This window comes from Mus caroli, unplaced genomic scaffold, assembly GCF_978045245.1.
Source record: "Mus caroli unplaced genomic scaffold, Mus_caroli_1 scaffold_1, whole genome shotgun sequence".
NCBI lineage: Eukaryota > Metazoa > Chordata > Mammalia > Rodentia > Muridae > Mus > Mus caroli.
The window spans coordinates 34,383,004-34,401,121 of NW_028227256.1; the positions used below are offsets into that span (position 1 = coordinate 34,383,004).

Sequence of the window (18,118 nt, forward strand, 5' to 3'; positions counted from 1 at the left end):
AAATATCTGGTATACAGGATAGCAGGATAGCAGAAATGCGACCCCCAAAGGGGCCACGACCCACAGGTTGAGAACCACTGGTTTCAATGCTTCTAGAAACACATGCAAATACTTGGTTAGCATCTGAACCCTCAGATCCATACGATGAAAGAAATAACAAGGAATTACCTCTCCTATGAAGACGACTATAACGCAGTCCAGCTTCTCTTCAGGATACAGATTATCAATAAGGGAGTGAAGGGTTTCTACGAGGTAAGATTTAACTTCTCTCTTCACAGTAGGAATTCCCATAACTATTGAAACTGCAAAAAAAAAAAAATAGAGTAATTATGTGAAGAGATTTTATAATAACAGAAAAGACTTTATAATCACGAATACAGACAACTTTATAGGGGTAATTGAGGGATTCAATCTTAGAGAGAATAAATAAAAGGGAATAATATCTATAACACCATAATTCCCTTCCATGTGTCAAGGCCAGGGGTGTGTGCAAACATGGTACTAATAAAAGACTATGCCAAACCAGCTGCTACAACTCATTACTCCACAAGCCTAGCTCAGAAACCCTGAGACGTCTTATGAATGGACATCTTCAATATCAGAAGCTCAAGGGAACCATGAAGAAACATTGGGCAAATACGAATCTGGGGACAAGCCACAAAATAACCAGCCAATGCTCTTTACAGTGTCAAGACAGAGAACTGCTCCAGACAGACCAGGCCAGAGGAGCTTAATGGTGTAACTGAAGCTTGGGCTCCTGAGTCAGAACAGTCAAAGGAACACAGTGACATCTCAGTGACACCTGCGATCCATTAGCAGTACTGCATCAGTGTGAACTTCCTGGTTTGGGTCCCTGTGCTGAGTGTGGATGGTGGAAAATTTTGAGGGTGCTGGATCCTCCCCTGACCAGCTGAGTTTGGAAAAATGAACTGACCGGTGTGGGAAATGCAAAAGGCATACGTCTTTAAACCTCTACCAGCTGCTACAAAGGGCAACCGCCCAGGTCATCCACACAGGGCGATAAGACTGTGCTGGATATCAGACAACTCACCCTGGACCACTCACAACAGCCTCTGGACTGCAGCCTTCCTGCAATCAACTCTATCAAGGAAGCCTTATGGTGTCCATATTTACTGTGGTTAATATGAGCTACTAGGGTCTTCATGTGCCACTGAGAGAGGTCAGCACTGTAACCCTAACCCCATTACTTTCATTTCGCCACACAATTTAACCTGGCTCAGTAATTTCGGGAATTCCAATATATAGTGTCACCGAACTGATCTCATTTCAAAGTCTTTTTAAAAAATTTACCTTAAAGCCTTAAAGCATTAAGATTCTAGGCACACTATATACTCCACAGCAAGTGTTGAAAATAATCTTAAACCAGGTGTGTTGACGCACACCTTTAATCCTAGCACTTGGGAGGCAGAGGCAGGCAGAGCTCAAGGCCAGCCTGGTTCCAGAAAAGCCAAGGTCCCACGCTTTGGCTACTCAGACTACCTTCCTTTAGAGTTAGCCCACACCCTGCTTTTGGCATTCACTGTTAGCTTAGCCTTTCTTGTTTCCCTCCAGCTTGACTTCCTCTTTCACTGGGCATTAGCTGCTGGGGAATTTGCGACTGAGCCCTGGATGACCTCACTCAGATACATTTCTTCAGCCACTTCCTCGTCATCACTCACAGAAGCAACCCTAACTCGGACTTCCCCTGTGAGTCCCAGATCTTCCTCCCTGCTTGACATGTCCCTTTGTCAGCAGCTCAACGCTTCCCCAAAACTTAACCTGTCCATGTTCAACACATTCTCTTCTCTTGAAAACCAATGCTGCAAGCGGCAGAGACGGCTTAATCCTGAGGATAGGTTCTACAGAGGATTTGAGTTTGGTTTGCAGTACCCACATCCGGTGGCTCACAACAGCCTGTAACTCCGGGGGATCAGACACTTCTGACCTCCCTGGGCACCACACTCGTACGCAGGCATCCCCTATCCAGACTCATGAGTTCCATAGTTAAAAAACAACGCAAATAAATCTTAAACAGTGCTGCTGAACACGTTTTACTCTTCCGGGTCTCAACAAACAGTCTGCCATCTGTTCAGTTACTCCATCTGGAAGTCTTCATGGCCATTTCCTCGAGCCCAGCCCCCATCGGTCCCTATGTGCTCAAAATCACCCAAACCCCCCAAGCCCACCTAATGCCTCAAGTGGATACCTAAAAGAGCTAGAGGTGAATCCCAGGGTAAGTGCCCTGCCATTGAGCCACTCAGCCCTCTCCTCACTTCTGCTTTGAAACAGACTCTTCTAAGTTGCTCAGGTTGATCTTGAACCCAGTCTGTTGCCCAGAGAGGCTGTGACCTCGAGTTTCCCGCCTCAGTCTCCTGAGTACTTGGGAGTACCTATGTCTCTCCAGACCCGACTTACTGGATCAACTCTTAGACAGCATATCTGAGTTTCAACCATAACTACTAACATGAAAAGCAAACACTTCTAACTGGTCTCTTCTAACAGTTGGGTACTGTCCTATGGGTGCAATTCCCTTGCTCGTCCCTCCAAAATAAATCAAACCATTTATTTGCTCCACCAGCTCAGTTTTCTAGATCGCCAAGTTACTGGCCTCCATATTGCTGGCCATGCCGTACTTGCCGATGCCACTGCTTTGTTGTCCGTGTTGGCTGTGCCCGGCTACCCCAGCCACTAGTGTGTGGGAGAACCGAGGGGCTGTATGAGAGAACTTCAGAATCCCAGTCGGTCTCTTGGACCAGCCAACACCTGGAGCATTGCCCCTCCCCCTGAGGCTGAGGATGGCTTTGCAGCTGCTCTGGGATTAAGCAGACTGACTACTGAAGAACAGAACCTCTGGCAAGCAGCAGCTCTGCGTGGATCTAGACAATGGACGTTCTTGACGCAAAATCCCTATTTATTACACAGGTTCTGAGCTTCCGAAAACCACGATACCCAGAAATCATTTGCAAAATTACTTTCCTATATATGTTTTCCTAAGCAGAGGTCAATGGCTTCTTTTAAGGACATTTTAAGGGTTCTTAGCTCTAGAACCACTAAGGATTGTCTAAGGATTTAGGAAAGAGAGGTTTGGTTTTTAAGTTAAATAAGGATGTCCCCCCATACTCCGAGATGACTGCTTTTCCTAAGTTTTAAAAACAGAACTCACTTTATAGACTGTGGACTTTTTAAAAACTAGATGGTCAAGATCTTGGAATGTTTACAATGGATAAAATGAGTGAGATAAAAGAAATTCGTTTAAAAGGAAGACAGACTGTCAACCATCAAACCAGAAGAGCTTACTAGATAAGAACTTGCTAGAGGGCCGGGCATGGTGACGCACGCCTTCAATCCCAGCACTTGGGAGGCAGAGGCAGGCGAATTTCTGAGTTCAAGGCCTGGTCTACAGAGTGAGTTCCAGGACAGCCAGGACTATACAGAGAAACCCTGTCTCAAAAAACCGAAAGAAAAAAAAAAAAAAGAAAAAAAAGAAAGAAAAAAGAAAAAAAAAGAACTTGCTAGAGATCTTCAACGTTCCAAATGACTTGGGGGGACTGAGTGGAGGGGACATAATCTCACTGTGGAGCCCTGCCTGGTCTGTAACTCATCTGCCTCTCAGATGTTAAAAGACTTTTAAAAACACAGTCTTCTTTTCATTTGTTACTCTCATTAATGAAAGTGCAGCCTAAATTGACTATGGAACCTTACCCAGACTGGCTATTAAAGGGAGATATCAATGTTACCTTTCAAAAATAATTAGCAATTGACGTTCTAAAGAAAGTAGCTAACAGTGTCCTATACACATGAGAGTTTCTATATCCAGCCCCCAAAGGACGGATGCCTTGCCTCAACAAATATTTCTTGAATTAATGATTAAATAAAAAAAAAAGTTAATCTGAATGGGCTAGCCTAAGATACACAACTTCTATAGGAAGATCATACGTTGTTGTAAGTTGTTTATAAGACATAAAAATAGAAGAACCAAGGGAGATGGATGCAGAGGCTTAGCAACATAGTTACATCGTAACATAGTTACATCGTAACATGGTAACATAGTAACTAATAACGTCATAACAGCTCAAATGACCAGAGATAAAGAGAAAGGTGCTTAAGGTATCAGAGTTGTGATCCAACTCTGTGGAGGAGAGCTGGTCTAGCATGCACGAGGCCCCGGGTACAAACAGGAGAACTGCACAAAGGAAAAGCCAGCTAAAGGAACCCACGGGCTCAGCCCCAAAGAGCACCTGCTGCTCTTGCAGAGGACCTGGGTTCTATTCCCAGCGCCCACATCGTGGCTCACAACCACATCTAACCCCAGGTCCAGGAGAGCCAATGCTCTCTACGAGTTCAGAGGGTGGCAGTCCTGCTATCCCATGGGGGGGGGGGGGGTCAACACATAAAGCTAAATCCAAAAAAAAATTAACACAAAAATGAAATTCAATCTAGCAAGGATGGCACACACCTGAAATCCCAGTGGGGGGAAGGGAAGGTAAGCTCAGCCTACATAGTGAGACCTCATTTTTAAAAGAATCCCCAGACAACAACAAAGGCAGAAGAATTTTAGTATCTCTAGAATTATTGTCTCCCCAATTGTAATATTTTCATCTCTACATTTTAAATCTATGAAGAAAAAGTCAACCTAAAATGTCCAAGTTCAATTAAGTCAAAAATTTTAAAGTCTCATAAAAATGAAACACTAGAAATATTAAGTAGCCAAAAGGTCCTCGGAGGAGAATTCCAGGACTGCTTAGGCAGGAAAAGCACAGCAATAGCAGGTGTTCCCACATGGAACGCTCCTAAGAGCAATGCTCTGCCTCTACATGTCCAGGGGAAGGCGCAGCAGACTGAAGACAAACCCCCAGGCAGTATTGTGAAAGGCCATTAATGCCCGACTCAGACATGGGGGAGGGGTCATCTCTCTACCTCCCCATTTTTCAAACAGAAAGCTGACAAAGGTTCAAGGTTTATCTGCCTGAACTACATGTGTACTGATCCTGTTTTGATATATGGAAAAGATGTCCATATCATTCCAATAAGCAGACTGCACTGAGCCCCAAGATGCTGTGCAGATATTATATATTTTTAATATATAAATATAAATATATCAAGAAATTATATATTATAATTTAACAACCGCAATTTAATATAATTTAATAATATCAATAGTTATATATTTTAATATTGTTACAAATATATTAAGTATGTTAATATATTGATATGCTAATGATATGAATTAATATGATAATATCAATATTTATTTTATTTTTAATTATTGAATCTAATATAGTAATTATGTTAATATATTAAATATGCATGTATATTTAACTTTGTCCTGCTAGACATATTCCTAGTGGTCAATCAACCCCTCCAAACCACAGTTCCAATAGCAGGCGCACGGTGAACACACCTCCCGTTCTTCCACTGCCAATCTGTACAGCGGGCTGAAGGCTTCTTTCATTTTGCAATAGATGAGGCAAATGATAATAAATACTTGGCACGCGAAGTGATTTTTTGCTTGTCAACTCTTTTAGAAGCTTTATGGTATTATCTGAAACACAGAAAGACAATTTAAGTGGCAGGAACCCCTTACCTTCCGGAAGTCGCTGCCAATTCTCTTTTGAAAATTAACTGAGAACACAGGAGAAACAACCAGGCAGGCGCTCACTACGCAGCAGTCTAGAAAGGAAGTTGCAGCAAGCACACTGGCCACCGCTCAATTTCACTTTCCTGTCTTTTTCTCTTTTCTTTCCTAAAGACAGGTTGTTGATATACACAGCCCACGTGGTCTCAAATCTTCCATGAAGCCATGTTCTTCCATGCCAGGCATGTGCCTGTCCTTCCTAACTTTCATTTTCTTTATGCGCTAGCATTTCATCAAACTTTTATAGAGAAGATAGATTTCCCTAAAATAGTCACTGAAAAGATTTACAAGTTGGGAACGCTCAGCACGTGTCAATCTAAAAGCGGTTTCCGTTTCATCTAGAGGAGTGGATGAGCCACTGAACAGGGTACGGAGTAAAAATTTCTGTTAATTAGACAATAGTGCTGTCAATTTTCATTCAACTGAGATTTCACCTTCTAAACAAGACAGTCAGCATTATGGACTTGTGGCCACAATGCCATGAGAGATATGACTCAGTGGTGACAGTACCGGCTGCTCTTTCACAGGTCCTGGCTCACATGTGCCAGGAGATCTAACACCCTCCTCTAGCTTCCCTGGGCGCCTCTCAGATGTGGTACACAGACATAATGCAGACAAAAACATCCATATCAAACCCACAAAAATATATCACATCATACATAAAATTAAACTTGAATTCCACGTGAGAAGAATCAGTCAGTTACAATATCCTATTCCACCCCAGCAAGCAGCAGCACTTTGAAGGATGCTAAATGTCAGTCGCGGTGTGATGCCTGCCCTAGATAGTCAGCAGAATCAAAGGCCCTAACAGTCTGTCCTGTGACTCAGTCGTTTCCTCTCGATGATTTTAGCTTTCACTCGTTCCACAAATACCTAATTGCTTTCTGTCTTGTTCCAGAAATGGTGTGTTTGGAAATCGCCTGCCGTCAAAACATAATCTAATGAAGATCACAAGGGCTGCCAGAAATGTAACCAAACGCTACGCAAAAATGTTTCTCACAGAGCTGTGATTTGGAAGGGCAAAAGTGACCCAGGAAAACATTCATTTGCTAATTATAGAAGGAAATGCTTCATTTGCTGTGGTCTATGATTAGCACATTAGCTAGAAAAGTATTTCAGTTGGTGTGGGGAGTACACACGGCTAATCCTAAGCATTTGCAAGGCTGAATCAGGAGGCTCACAAGTCTGAGGCCAGCCTGGGCTACATAAGTTACTTCTTGAACAGCCTGTGCCATAGAGTAAAATCTTAGACCATTAAAATAAAATTTTAATGCAAATAGTATTTTGAAGAATAATAATGCCAGACATTATGGTGTGCACCTTTTATCCCAGCCCTCTAGAGCCTGAGGGAGGTGGATCTCTGTGAGTTCGAGCCCCATCTGGTCCACATAGCAAGTTCCAGGGCAGCCAGAGCTACAGAGCAAGTCACTGGCTCAAAAACCAAACAAACAAAATGACAAGGTAAAAATGCTCAATAGTATAATTTCAAGGAGTAAACATTTGTTTTAAAAAGACTAAAAGGAAACAAAAAAACCAAAAACCAAAAAACAAAACAAAACGGAAAAAAAAGTTAACAGAAATCCCTGGGCGATTTCCTTTCAGCTGCATCGGCCTGTAATTGTAAAGGCTACATAGTAACAAAATACACCAGTATCCTCAGTAGGAGAGGGAGAAACACAAAACTTTAACACTGAGGGCCAGTGTTGATATCAAGATGAAAGGCATCCCTGCCTGGCTCTGTTTAGAGACCATGAAGCTGAGTCTAAAGCAGGAGCCCCGGAGCCCAGGACACTGGTATAAAAACTCGAAACAACTCAATCAGGAGAGGCAGGACACCAATGACCAGAATCCCCAAGGAGGGAATACGCAGATACTTTCCAGTTATGCACTGTAACCCAGGCTTCTTCCCTAGTATCATTCAGATGCAAGAACAAGGATTGTTCAAGCAGCTTACAGATTCCCCAGGAGCCATCTAAGATCAAGCATTGGTTATATCATAAGCATGCTGAAATAAAAGTTAAAATTTATTTTACAACATTTATTCGTGTGTACATGTGTATATGTTTGTAGGTCAGAGGACAGTGTGGGAAGGGAATCAGCCTGTACACTGTGTGGGACCTGGGAATTGAACTAGGGTTGTTAGGCTTGCCATCAAGCTGCTTTGACCCACTGAGCCATCTCGCTGACCCCAAAATTAAAATTGAATCCCATGTGACCGCTTTGAAAAGATACAGGCTCTTCACTACGACTGATAAAATGTATGCGACTGAAATGTAACTGTGCATATCAAAATCATATCCAGCAATGAATAAAAGTGCATTTAGAATCCACCAGAATGGCAAATGTTAAGATCTTTCTTTCTGAAAAGGGCAACACGTGCTGGCTGCTAAACTATTCACAAACCTCGCGGGTCCTGTTGCATACAAATTCGTGAACACGTACACCTTTTAAAGTACCTGAGATTGTACTCAGAGCAGTCTTACTTCCATTAGTCTCTGCTCCAGCTCTGCGGAACTGCTGGACAATGGTGTTTAGCTCCGAGGAGCGCTGAGATATCCTATGCTCGGCCACTCGAAGACGCTCTTTCAGAGCAAGGAATTCTCGTTGATAAGCAATTAGTTTTTCTAGAGGAAAAAATGAAAAAAGAAACGATTAGTATGCTTTGTCTTTTAGTATATGTATTTAAAATAAAATAATATGCTGTTCCACCTTATGGTAGGAGGCTAGGCGTGCCTCCAGGAGGAGAACGCAGTACTGCCGTTTTCCCAAACCAATTATAATTTCTAACTGTCCCTCTTCACCCCTCATCAAAGAAGTTTCTTGTGGTAACAGAAGTAAACTGTTATAGTCAAATATGCTCAAAATACAAAGAACAAATGACAGAGACGGAGGTCAAAACAAGGGTGAGAGCCAGTGGAGAAGAGAACCTGCTGCTAATGTCTTCTAGATGTGACAAGGAGGCTTGTACCCGCGAAATCTCAATTATATGGCTGTCTAAATGAAACCTACATAATGAGACTACCAGTTGATGTACCAATGTGCACAGGGCTAATTTTACAAGATCCTACACCCCTAGACAAATAACTATATGCAGCTAATGGCTGAGGAGCAAGGCAGGATCAGTTCTCTCCAGGGATTAACTCCATGACAGGTTGTCCAACCCCAGGTGGTCAGCCCTAAGTACAGGGACGGGATTACAAGTGCACAGAGGTCCTTGTGCTCACACATAAGCACTAGGGGACATCAGGAATGTTAGAAACACGGGTCGTCTCTTCAAAGGGAGGGAGATGCGTACAACCTGTTTTCCACCCAGAAGCTGGGAGCAGACTTGCACAATAGCCTGGTAATCTTTTCTGTGTGGCCAGCCCATATTAGATCCTCCCCTAGACTCTTGAGTTTGTCTCAGTCAATCTATAGTAAGATAGTCTCCCTCCCACCCCCCACCCTGCTTTATCTTGAATTTGCTCCCTATTAATCTACAGAACCTATCTTTATGGAAGATGTCAGGTGAACTTTACAAAGAGTTCAAGGTAGTCACGTCTCAGGCTTTGTTATACATATGAGAATGGGTTCATTACCATCACATCTTAGTCAGAGGCTTACAGCTGTGGACAGACACCATGACCAAGCCAACTCTTATAAAGGACAACATTTAATTGGGGCTGGCAAATAGGTTCAGAGAGACAGTCCATTATCAGCAAGGTGGGAACATGGCAGCATCCAGGTAGGCATGGTGCAGGAAGAGCTAAGAGCTCTTCTACCTGGCTTCCAGGCAGATAGGATCTTAAAGCCCATACCCATAGCAACACACTTCCTCCAACACGGCCATAACTTCAAACAGTGCCACTCTGTGGGCTAAACACATTCAAACCACCATACCCCAGGAAACTTTTTCCAAATTATGTGTGACAAATACGTCTTTAAAAAAGCTCCCTGAGGTAAGACACTCAAAGTTTGTAACACCACCACCTTGAGTCAGGTTGAACTAAACTGCCTTCTTTCCTCCCTCAGACAGTTACACCACTGACCACGGTGGTCACAGAGACCCCGGAACCCTTCCATGTGAGCAACAGCAAATGGACTCAGCCGGCTGCATGGTCATGCATATAAACATGTACATAAGACGTAACGGTGAGAGTGAAAGAAGAGGAGGTCGTGAATTTTGGAGGGAGTTAAGGATGACACAGGAGGTACTAGAAGAAAGGGGTGGGGGTGTGAAAAGGATACAGTATAGTGCATAAAATTCTAAAAAAAAAATCTTAATTAAATATAAAAATTATCTGTTTACAAGCACTTTCAAAACTTAAAGATGTATGTTTGTAAAAAAAAAAAAAAAACAAGCTAACAGAATTTCAGGAACAGGTAGATACATTTAGTCAATATCTTGCAAGAAAATACTCACTGCACTAGAAATGAAAATCAAAATGGGTTCTTGTTTGTTGGACAACAACGCCCCAACTAATTCTGCTCTTAGTAACCATAAGAATGTAAACACTATACCGCACCACACAGAGAAGCCCTGTCTGAAAGAAGAGGAAGACACACTCTGTAAAGCTGGGGCTAAGACCAGGGAAGGCACCGTCCACTGTTCCTCCTTCAGGTATACACAGCAAACTCTCAGGAAGTCTGGGAGAGGGTAATGAGCTGGCACAAGTCCAGCCCCCTCCTCCCACCCCGCTTCCAACACGAAGAGGCAAAGCCACATGAGCTGCTGTATCCCCTTCCCAAGCCTGATGCAGGAGGCCACAAATAAGACAGCACTGTGTCCAGGAAAGTCTTGTAAGAAAGTTCACACTGTGCCCTGTTTACTGACGTGAGTGAAGGTGACGCGGTTTATCCGTACTCTGCTTTTCTTGCGTAGGCACCTCTCTGTGTAAACTCCTAAGAAAACAAACACCAAGACACCATTTATAAACACAAAACTAGAAATATCTAAACATGGTGATAGGAGCCGAGGTCCTGGCTTCTCAGAAGACCGAAGCAGGAGGCACACTGGAGGCCAGGAATTCAGTCTGACACCAGAGTGAGACCTCAGCTCAAAAGCAGAACCATGAACAATAATGTGGAATGATTATCACAGGAGGCAAGATTTATGAACAACAACTACCGAAGTTAGTTGGGGGTTTAGGAAAGACAGAAATCACCTCTTATCCCTGAATGGGAAGAGCCAGGCTTATGAAACAATTTTCCTCTAACCTAAATAACTCCACAAGTCAATGCTTATCAAAAGGACAACTGGGGAAGGAAGGCGTATGTGCATTCTAAAATGTATCAGGAACAATAGCGCTTTTAAAATATCTGGAAAACAACCTGGAGAGTGTGGTCTGATATCAGATCCTATCCTCAGGGTACAGATGTGGGGTCCCTGAGTCTGGAGACTGTAGACAAGCAGGATCAGCCACATAAGTGGCCAGCTCAGCAAGCCGGCCACTCTCCACATAGACAAGCAGAGTAACGTCCCTCCCCGTAAGACCCAGGCAGTGCCTAGACATTGGTTTTTGAATACCAGTTAGCACTCAAAGGAACTAGAACTCATTGGAGAAAAATAACTTCAAGGTAGTAATATTAAATCACACAAAAAAACCCAGTGATGTAGCTCAGTGGATAAAGGCATTTGCTGCCCAAGCATTGAGATGGATCCAAGTTTAAGTCCCAGAACCTAAGTAACAGTGGAAGGAAAGAATCAACTTGACAAAGCTGTCCTCTGGCTTCCACAGGCAAACTGGCCTCCACAGTGCCCACACATACACACAATAATACTTTTTTTTTTTGATAGACAAAAACAATAGGACATTGACAAAAAAAAGATACAAAACTACATAAGAAACTCTCACTGGCTACATGGGGTAATTTAAGTAACAAAACTAAACTATTGAATGGTAACAGATTATAACCCATTGAATAAAACTAGAATCAAGGAGCTCATACCAGTAATAGACTATAACCTCTCAGATGAGGGCAGAGGGCCTTACAGGAGAATGCCGGTTACTAACAGTCAGAGGGATGACTACCGGCAGGGATGACCAGCAGCAGGGATGACCAGCAGCAGAGGGTAGTAACTGAGTCAGGTAAGAATCAAACATGGAAACTCTAACTACCAGGTGCAAGTCTGGTAAGAAATGAGGTATTTACATCATCTCAAAGAATCTCCCCACCAACTACTCATTTTACACAGGAAAAATGCTAAATGGAGAGTGGAGAAACCTGGCAGACATCTCTTAAATTCACGTTGGCAATAACAGGACCGCTACCAGCACCTCCCGAGATCCACCGAGAACAAGGCTCATTACACGGTGCTCCTGCCAAGACCACGTAATCTCAGTCTAATCTGGAGGAAACAGAAGACTCCGCAAAACCGAGACAATGCACGAGGCAAAGAGCATGAACCTCAAACGATGTGGAAGGTCAGCAAGATGAAGATCTAGGAGACGCCCAAGATTAAAGGACAGGGAGGCTAAACGCTAGAACAGGAGCATAGCCCCGAATGGATCCTGAAGGAGATTGCAGAGACCAAACTAAGATGGTATCAGGACCACTGTCAGGAAACCATACAAGGGTTGGGAAGGCGGTGCTCATGCCTTTTAGAAAATCAGCATTCTAAATCACTGAACGCTGCTCTCAGTCCAAAGTCTATGGTGAGGAAAGGCTCCAGGGCGGCAGGCCCCGCTTTGCATCTGAATCCACCCTTCCACACCAAGGAGTCTCCCACATTATATTTGATGCAGAGAGCCTAGAACTTTCTAGAAGTTTTTAGAACATCCTTAGAATTTTTCCTACTTATATGTCCTAGAAACTTAGTTCAAACTTTTAATAAACACAAAAACTCCTCCAAATGTTTCTACAATCCCCATTTTCAGCATCTGTAGCGAAAGCCCTGTATTTGCCTTGTTTTCTTCAATCATTTGCATTCCGTCACAGACCACGGCAGGAAGCTGAGGGTGTCTCATGCCGCCCTCTTCCTAAGTGGGCACCTGGTTCTGCTTACAGTTTTGTTTCCCTTATCAGTGGGATCTAAAGTGTAAAAAGTCCAAAGCATGATATTGTTGATGCTTGATCCTTTTGTGGAAATGACAATTTTCTGGGGTTTAATAATTTAAAGTAAGTTTTAGACCCACTCTAGGAAAGAAAGCCTGATGCATCATATAAATGGACAGCAGTGTGTAAGCCAAAAATAGAAAAGAAATTTAATTTTTTCTTTTAAGAAACAGAGCCTTCTATTTAACAGGATAAAGAGGCTTACTAGTGAACTTTGTGAATGTTAAAGTTGACAAAAATGATACCCATATGTTTGTTCTGGTTTTGTCTTTATGAAGTTAAGATTTATCGAACTAAAATTCTGGTTGGAAAGAATGTTAGTTACTTGCTTTGTCCCTGAATGACAAATAAAATAAAATAAAATAAAGGAGGACATGACCGCTCCCAAAGTACAGAGAGTTTTATTGCAGATACAAGGGAGAGACCAGGCTGACTATGGCCCCAGACTAAACTGAACTGTGAGAGGAGTGAGAGGGAGGGAGAGCAAGAGAGGAGCCAGGGAACAAGAGGGGGCAGCCTGGGCTAAGAGCCAGCCTGGGTAAAGTAGCCAAAATGGCTGGGTTCTATAGGGATCAGGCTGGGGGAGGGAAGGGGAAGCCTAGCCCCTGGGGGTGGAGGCTGGAGTGAGGGGGGCTGTGCTGGGAGTAGGTTCTGAGGCATGCTGGGAGAGGCCCCAGGTACTGCGTGAGACCAGCCTCAGGGATGAGACCAAAAAGTCCCGACTCTCTATGTCCTACCTGGCACTCTGCACAGACACACAGACACACACACACAGAGAAATGAACAACTCAGAAACACCACTCTTAAGCTTATAGGCTTAATTTTCAGGAACCCACTCTGAATTAACTCTGAGAGATAATTATATTTCACTTTATTAAAAAAGAATTCGCATTGGTGGTTCTTACACAGCTGACTAAAAAACCTAAAGACAGGCCTCCGGAAGAAACTGGAGGCAACTTCCCACTGACAAAGTTCTAAAACAGGCTGAGGGAAGGGGAGGGAGCAGAGGGAGAGGGGAGGGGGAGGGGAGAAAGGAAGAGGGAAGGAGGAAGAGAAGAAACAAGAGGAGGAAGAGGAGGTGAGAATAGAGACCCAAGGTTCCAAAGGCAGTTTGGGGAGCTAAAGCACACTGTAAGAGAATTCTCAAATGAAAAGAGTAAATATGTATACTTAACAGCCCTCCAGAGCTGCTTTGTCTAAAGACTCCTCATAGGCCCACAACACAACTAGGAGAAAGATGAAAACCTGACCCACCCCCACTACTCTAATCAGATTCCAATTTGATTCCACCTCTGTCTAAAGACCAGTGATGCCTTTCTCTTCAACACTAAAGGTTGTCCCACAGGGGCACCCCACTCTGAGTTGGAGGAATGGCATGCTTCGCACAACAGACCAACCTAGATAAGGGTCTTTATGCAAACAACAAGCCCACACACTGGAGGAGAATAAACTTAGAAAAACCAGATTGGTCCGATTTAAGCAATAACAGTACTAACGACTTCAGACCACCTTGGGGGGCCAGAACTGCTCTAACTGTGCATGTTCCAGCTCCCTGCCCAGTCCTCCTCTATTTAAACCTGCATCCCATGCGGGAACCCTGATGAGGACCTTGGGGTCACTAGACCCTTTATCTGTTTCTCTTCCCAGTGTGGCCGCTGATGTTTTGTTTCTCCTTTCTGCCCTTCAACTTTTACTGGCATATACTGGAAGGCCCTACCGGCCAAGCAGGCAGGCTTGGGAGGGAAGGGAGTCCTGACTTTTGCCCTAAAAGTCCAGTTACAAACAATCTCTACCAAGAACAGACAGGCAAACGCTCATAAAAATACCAGCTGTCTCCACTTCCTCTACATTAGCCTCCGTGTGAGACAGCTGGAAGGGCTGTTAAATCCACAATCGCAGACTCTTCTCTCCAGAAATGCTACTTCTCCAGGCGAGAGGGGAGGCCTGAGATCTGCTGAGGTTTTCCCTGTCATGTGGAAGCTGGAAGGCCACAGACCATCCATCCACTCAGAAGAGGCCAACATTGTCCTAGAACTTAGACCCAAGAAGCCCGGCGTTTATGGCATTAGCTCTTCCCTAAGCTCTTTCTTTACCTCTTTCCTGTTACCCACAGGAACACACAGGCAGAAACTACCTAAAACATGTCGGGCCACAAAGCACAAGATGGCGCAGGAGATGCTCAGAGACTCTCTGGTACACAGCTATGTCAAAGGTGTCGTCTAAGGGCTTGCTGAGTTACCCGGGGAGACACCCGGAGCATCCATCACATCAAGAGGAACTCTGAAAAGGCCCGCCCAAGCTCACAGGGAAAAGTAGGGCTCGTACGTGCACGTGATCAGACTTTCTTTCTTTTCTTCTTCCTTTCTTTCTAGATTTATTTATTTATGTATATGAGTACACCTTAGGTGTCTTCAGACACACCAGAAGAGGGCATCAGATCCCATTACAGATGGTTGTGAGCCACCATGTGGTTGCTGGGAATTGAACTCAGGACCTACTGGAGAGCAGTCAGTGCTCTTAACCGCTGAGCTATCTCTCTCCACTTTCTAAACATAAAACAAGGAATGTGATTAACTCATTTCCGATTTCTCTATACCTCAGAACAAGATCCTTATTAGCATGTGTAATGACCAGAAAAGCTCAGGAACACAACTGCTCTCTCTCTCTCTCTCTCCAGCACCTCTTAGCACATCGTTAACAGGGTTACTCAAAACTGCATTTGGGTACAGGTTTGACCAAAAAGGAAAACGCATGCCATTGTATGGCGCTACAAGACTAATTTCCTTAGAAGTACATTCTAAACTAAACAGATTTGCTCATCTTCCTAGGAGAAGCAGCAGTATCTTTTTCGTAATTTCATTTAAAGACCTAAATTCCATTATCATCGTGAAATTAGAAGGGGGAGAGTTGTATAACTTAGGAGGGTACTCATTTTAGGAGACTTAGCTTCTTTACAAAGAGAGAGAGACAGAGACAGACAGTGTGGAGCTGAGGAGATGGCTCAGTGGTTGAGAGCACGGAGATCTTGCCAGCACCCACCTAACAGCCTACAATTATCTGTAACTCCCATCTATTTACTGAAAATGCCTGTTTCTAGTGGTGGTGTGGCTCAGACCTTAACAACACACCTTTAATCCCTCCGGCTGGAATACAGACATGTGCTTAGTACACACCTTTAATCCCAAACAATGAAGGTAAAGTTAGTTTATAGAAGGAAGCAGTCATGTTTGAAAGTGATATCTGATTGAGTGGCTAACAAAGTGACGAATCAGAGAAAGATTTGACAGAATAGGATATGCCCAACTTTCATGAAAAGGCAAAGGAAGATGCAGGTGGTTTCAGCATGAGAGTTTTACAGAGATAGGTTTAAGAGAGAACAAGCTAGACACAGGTGAAATTAGAATGAGCCAGAAAATGAGAAGACGCCAAAAGATTAGAACAGATTGCCAGAATTAGTTTGAGGCCAAGCAGAGCAAAAAGTCAGAGGCTGAGAGAGAAGCCAGACTGAATCAGTCAGCTTGCAAAGGAGTTTGAGCCAGACAAGTTGAGTTGAATCAGCCAGCCAGAGCTCAGAAAGGACTAGAAAGGGCGGGCTTATTCAGCAGCAAGTCACGGAGGCTGAAAACATTCTAGGCCTAGATTGTATGGAGGCTAGAAGCTTCTAGGACCAGGCCTAGGTTGGCAGACAGAGGCAGTAAGCCTCCCAGACAATAATTTCAACAGGAGAATAAAAGTTACTTTTACAGAGGGTAGGTACGAGGGAAGGGCAAATGATTTGGGATTGGGGTACATGCTGTGAAATTCACAAAGAATAAATAAGAAACAAAATATTTTTAAAGGATAAAATTCAGTCTGAGAATTACTGTTTGAGTTCACCAGACTCTCTAATGCAACAGGCTCTAAGATGACTTGGTGCTCCTAGAGTGCCCAGCCCAGCCCCAGCCCCTCACGTTGAGTGTGAGAAGGAAAAAGCTTTGTTCTCATGAACAGAATACATAATAAAGCAGATAGATGGGTCTCACCTCTGGGATGATGGACTATTTAAGACTGTCTTGTTAGCAAATGTCCTCTCTGTAAAGACCCCCTCCATCTCTACCCTAAGCTGGCTTTGAAGAAATAAGAAGCTAAACTTCAAGGCCCATGTGACCAAGAACTCAGAGCTACCTCACCAAGAGCTAACAGGAGATTCGGCTTCATGCCTACAACCATGAAGAATGAATTCAGCCAACAACCTCAAAGATTCTGGACACAAACACTTCCCCAGGCAGATGGCACCTTCAGTTCAGATTTCTGAGACACCCCCCCCCACACACACACACACACCCTGGAGAGTATCCTGGTCTACAGACACTGAGATCATACAGTGAATGCCATTGTTAGCCACAAGGACTGTGGCAATTTGTAAAGCATATAAATTTATATATGCTACTAGAAGACAACTATTGACGTTTACTATGAAGTTGTCCAGAAAGACAGTTTTAGAATGTTAATTTCCAGTTGAAGGATTTTTATGAGATCAAGAAATCTATAAAAGACACACTTTCTGTTCTTGCTATGTACCATTAAAGGCCAAGTGTTATAAACAATAATTCTCTAGCAAGCAGAAGGCACAAAAGGGTGAAGTCCTTGGAACTCAGGCCACAACAGACTGATGTCTCTGAATGTCTCTTTACCTCGTCTGTTCTATATGGGGACTAGAAAAGGGACCAACAGGTGCACAAAAAAACAACCAAAAAAAGTCCACAGGGCTGGAGAGATGCTTGGCAGTTAGGACAGGGCTGGAGAGATGGCTCGGCAGTTAGGAACACTTGCTGCTCTTACAGAGGACCAGAGTTCAGTTCTCAGCACCCGTGTCAGATGGCTCACAATCACCTAGAACTCCATTCCAAAGGACCTGATACCCTCTTCTGGCCTCTGCTGGTGTAACATCCATGAACGGAGGGGGGTAGGGGAGAGGGAGGAGGAGGGGCAGGGGCACTGGGGAGGGGGAGGGAGATGTCGGGCTCACTACAGCCAAGGGCTACGTATAAGGCTACATGCCACACAGGAAGCTCAGATGAGAACTATTCTACTCTAGCCACACACACCTCAAGAAGAATCCCAATCCCATACTTCCTATCCCATCAATTACAGCCAAATCTAAAGTCCCACCGTGACACAAGGTCCTGGTCACAGGAACATGCAGGATATACTTCATGCAACTCAGCGTTGAAGGCTTTCACCCTACTCCAGCAGTAGATCTCCCCAATGAGGGGGTCAGCGGAGACCACGTGGAAGGATAACTTCTTCCGGTCAGGAGTGTCCACAGAGGCCATCTGGAGTAGTGCCTACCTGCCTGCCTACACAGGAGTGTCTCCCTGCTGAGAATCAAAGGCCATGTCAGTTCCCAGCTTCCCACCCACCCATCCCTACCTGGGAATAAGGAGCCTGGGTACGGCTCTCAGAAAC

General features: G+C 44.0%; 1 protein-coding gene across 5 annotated transcripts in view; it reads right to left on the reverse strand.

The window, feature by feature from the left end:
- Mgat4a (alpha-1,3-mannosyl-glycoprotein 4-beta-N-acetylglucosaminyltransferase A) overlaps nt 1-18,118 on the reverse strand; it is a 116,451-nt gene that overhangs the window by 49,315 nt on the left and 49,018 nt on the right. For 4 of the 5 annotated variants that reach the window (XM_085836453.1, XM_029478368.2, XM_021158913.3 and 1 more), the window contains 3 exons: nt 8,092-8,259; nt 5,402-5,542; nt 169-302 (listed from right to left, as the gene is read on the reverse strand). In XM_085836453.1, coding sequence (XP_085692579.1) covers nt 169-302; nt 5,402-5,542; nt 8,092-8,259 — 443 coding nt within the window. The remainder of the gene's footprint in view (nt 1-168; nt 303-5,401; nt 5,543-8,091; nt 8,260-18,118) is intronic. The other variant, XM_021158920.3, reaches the window with a different exon arrangement.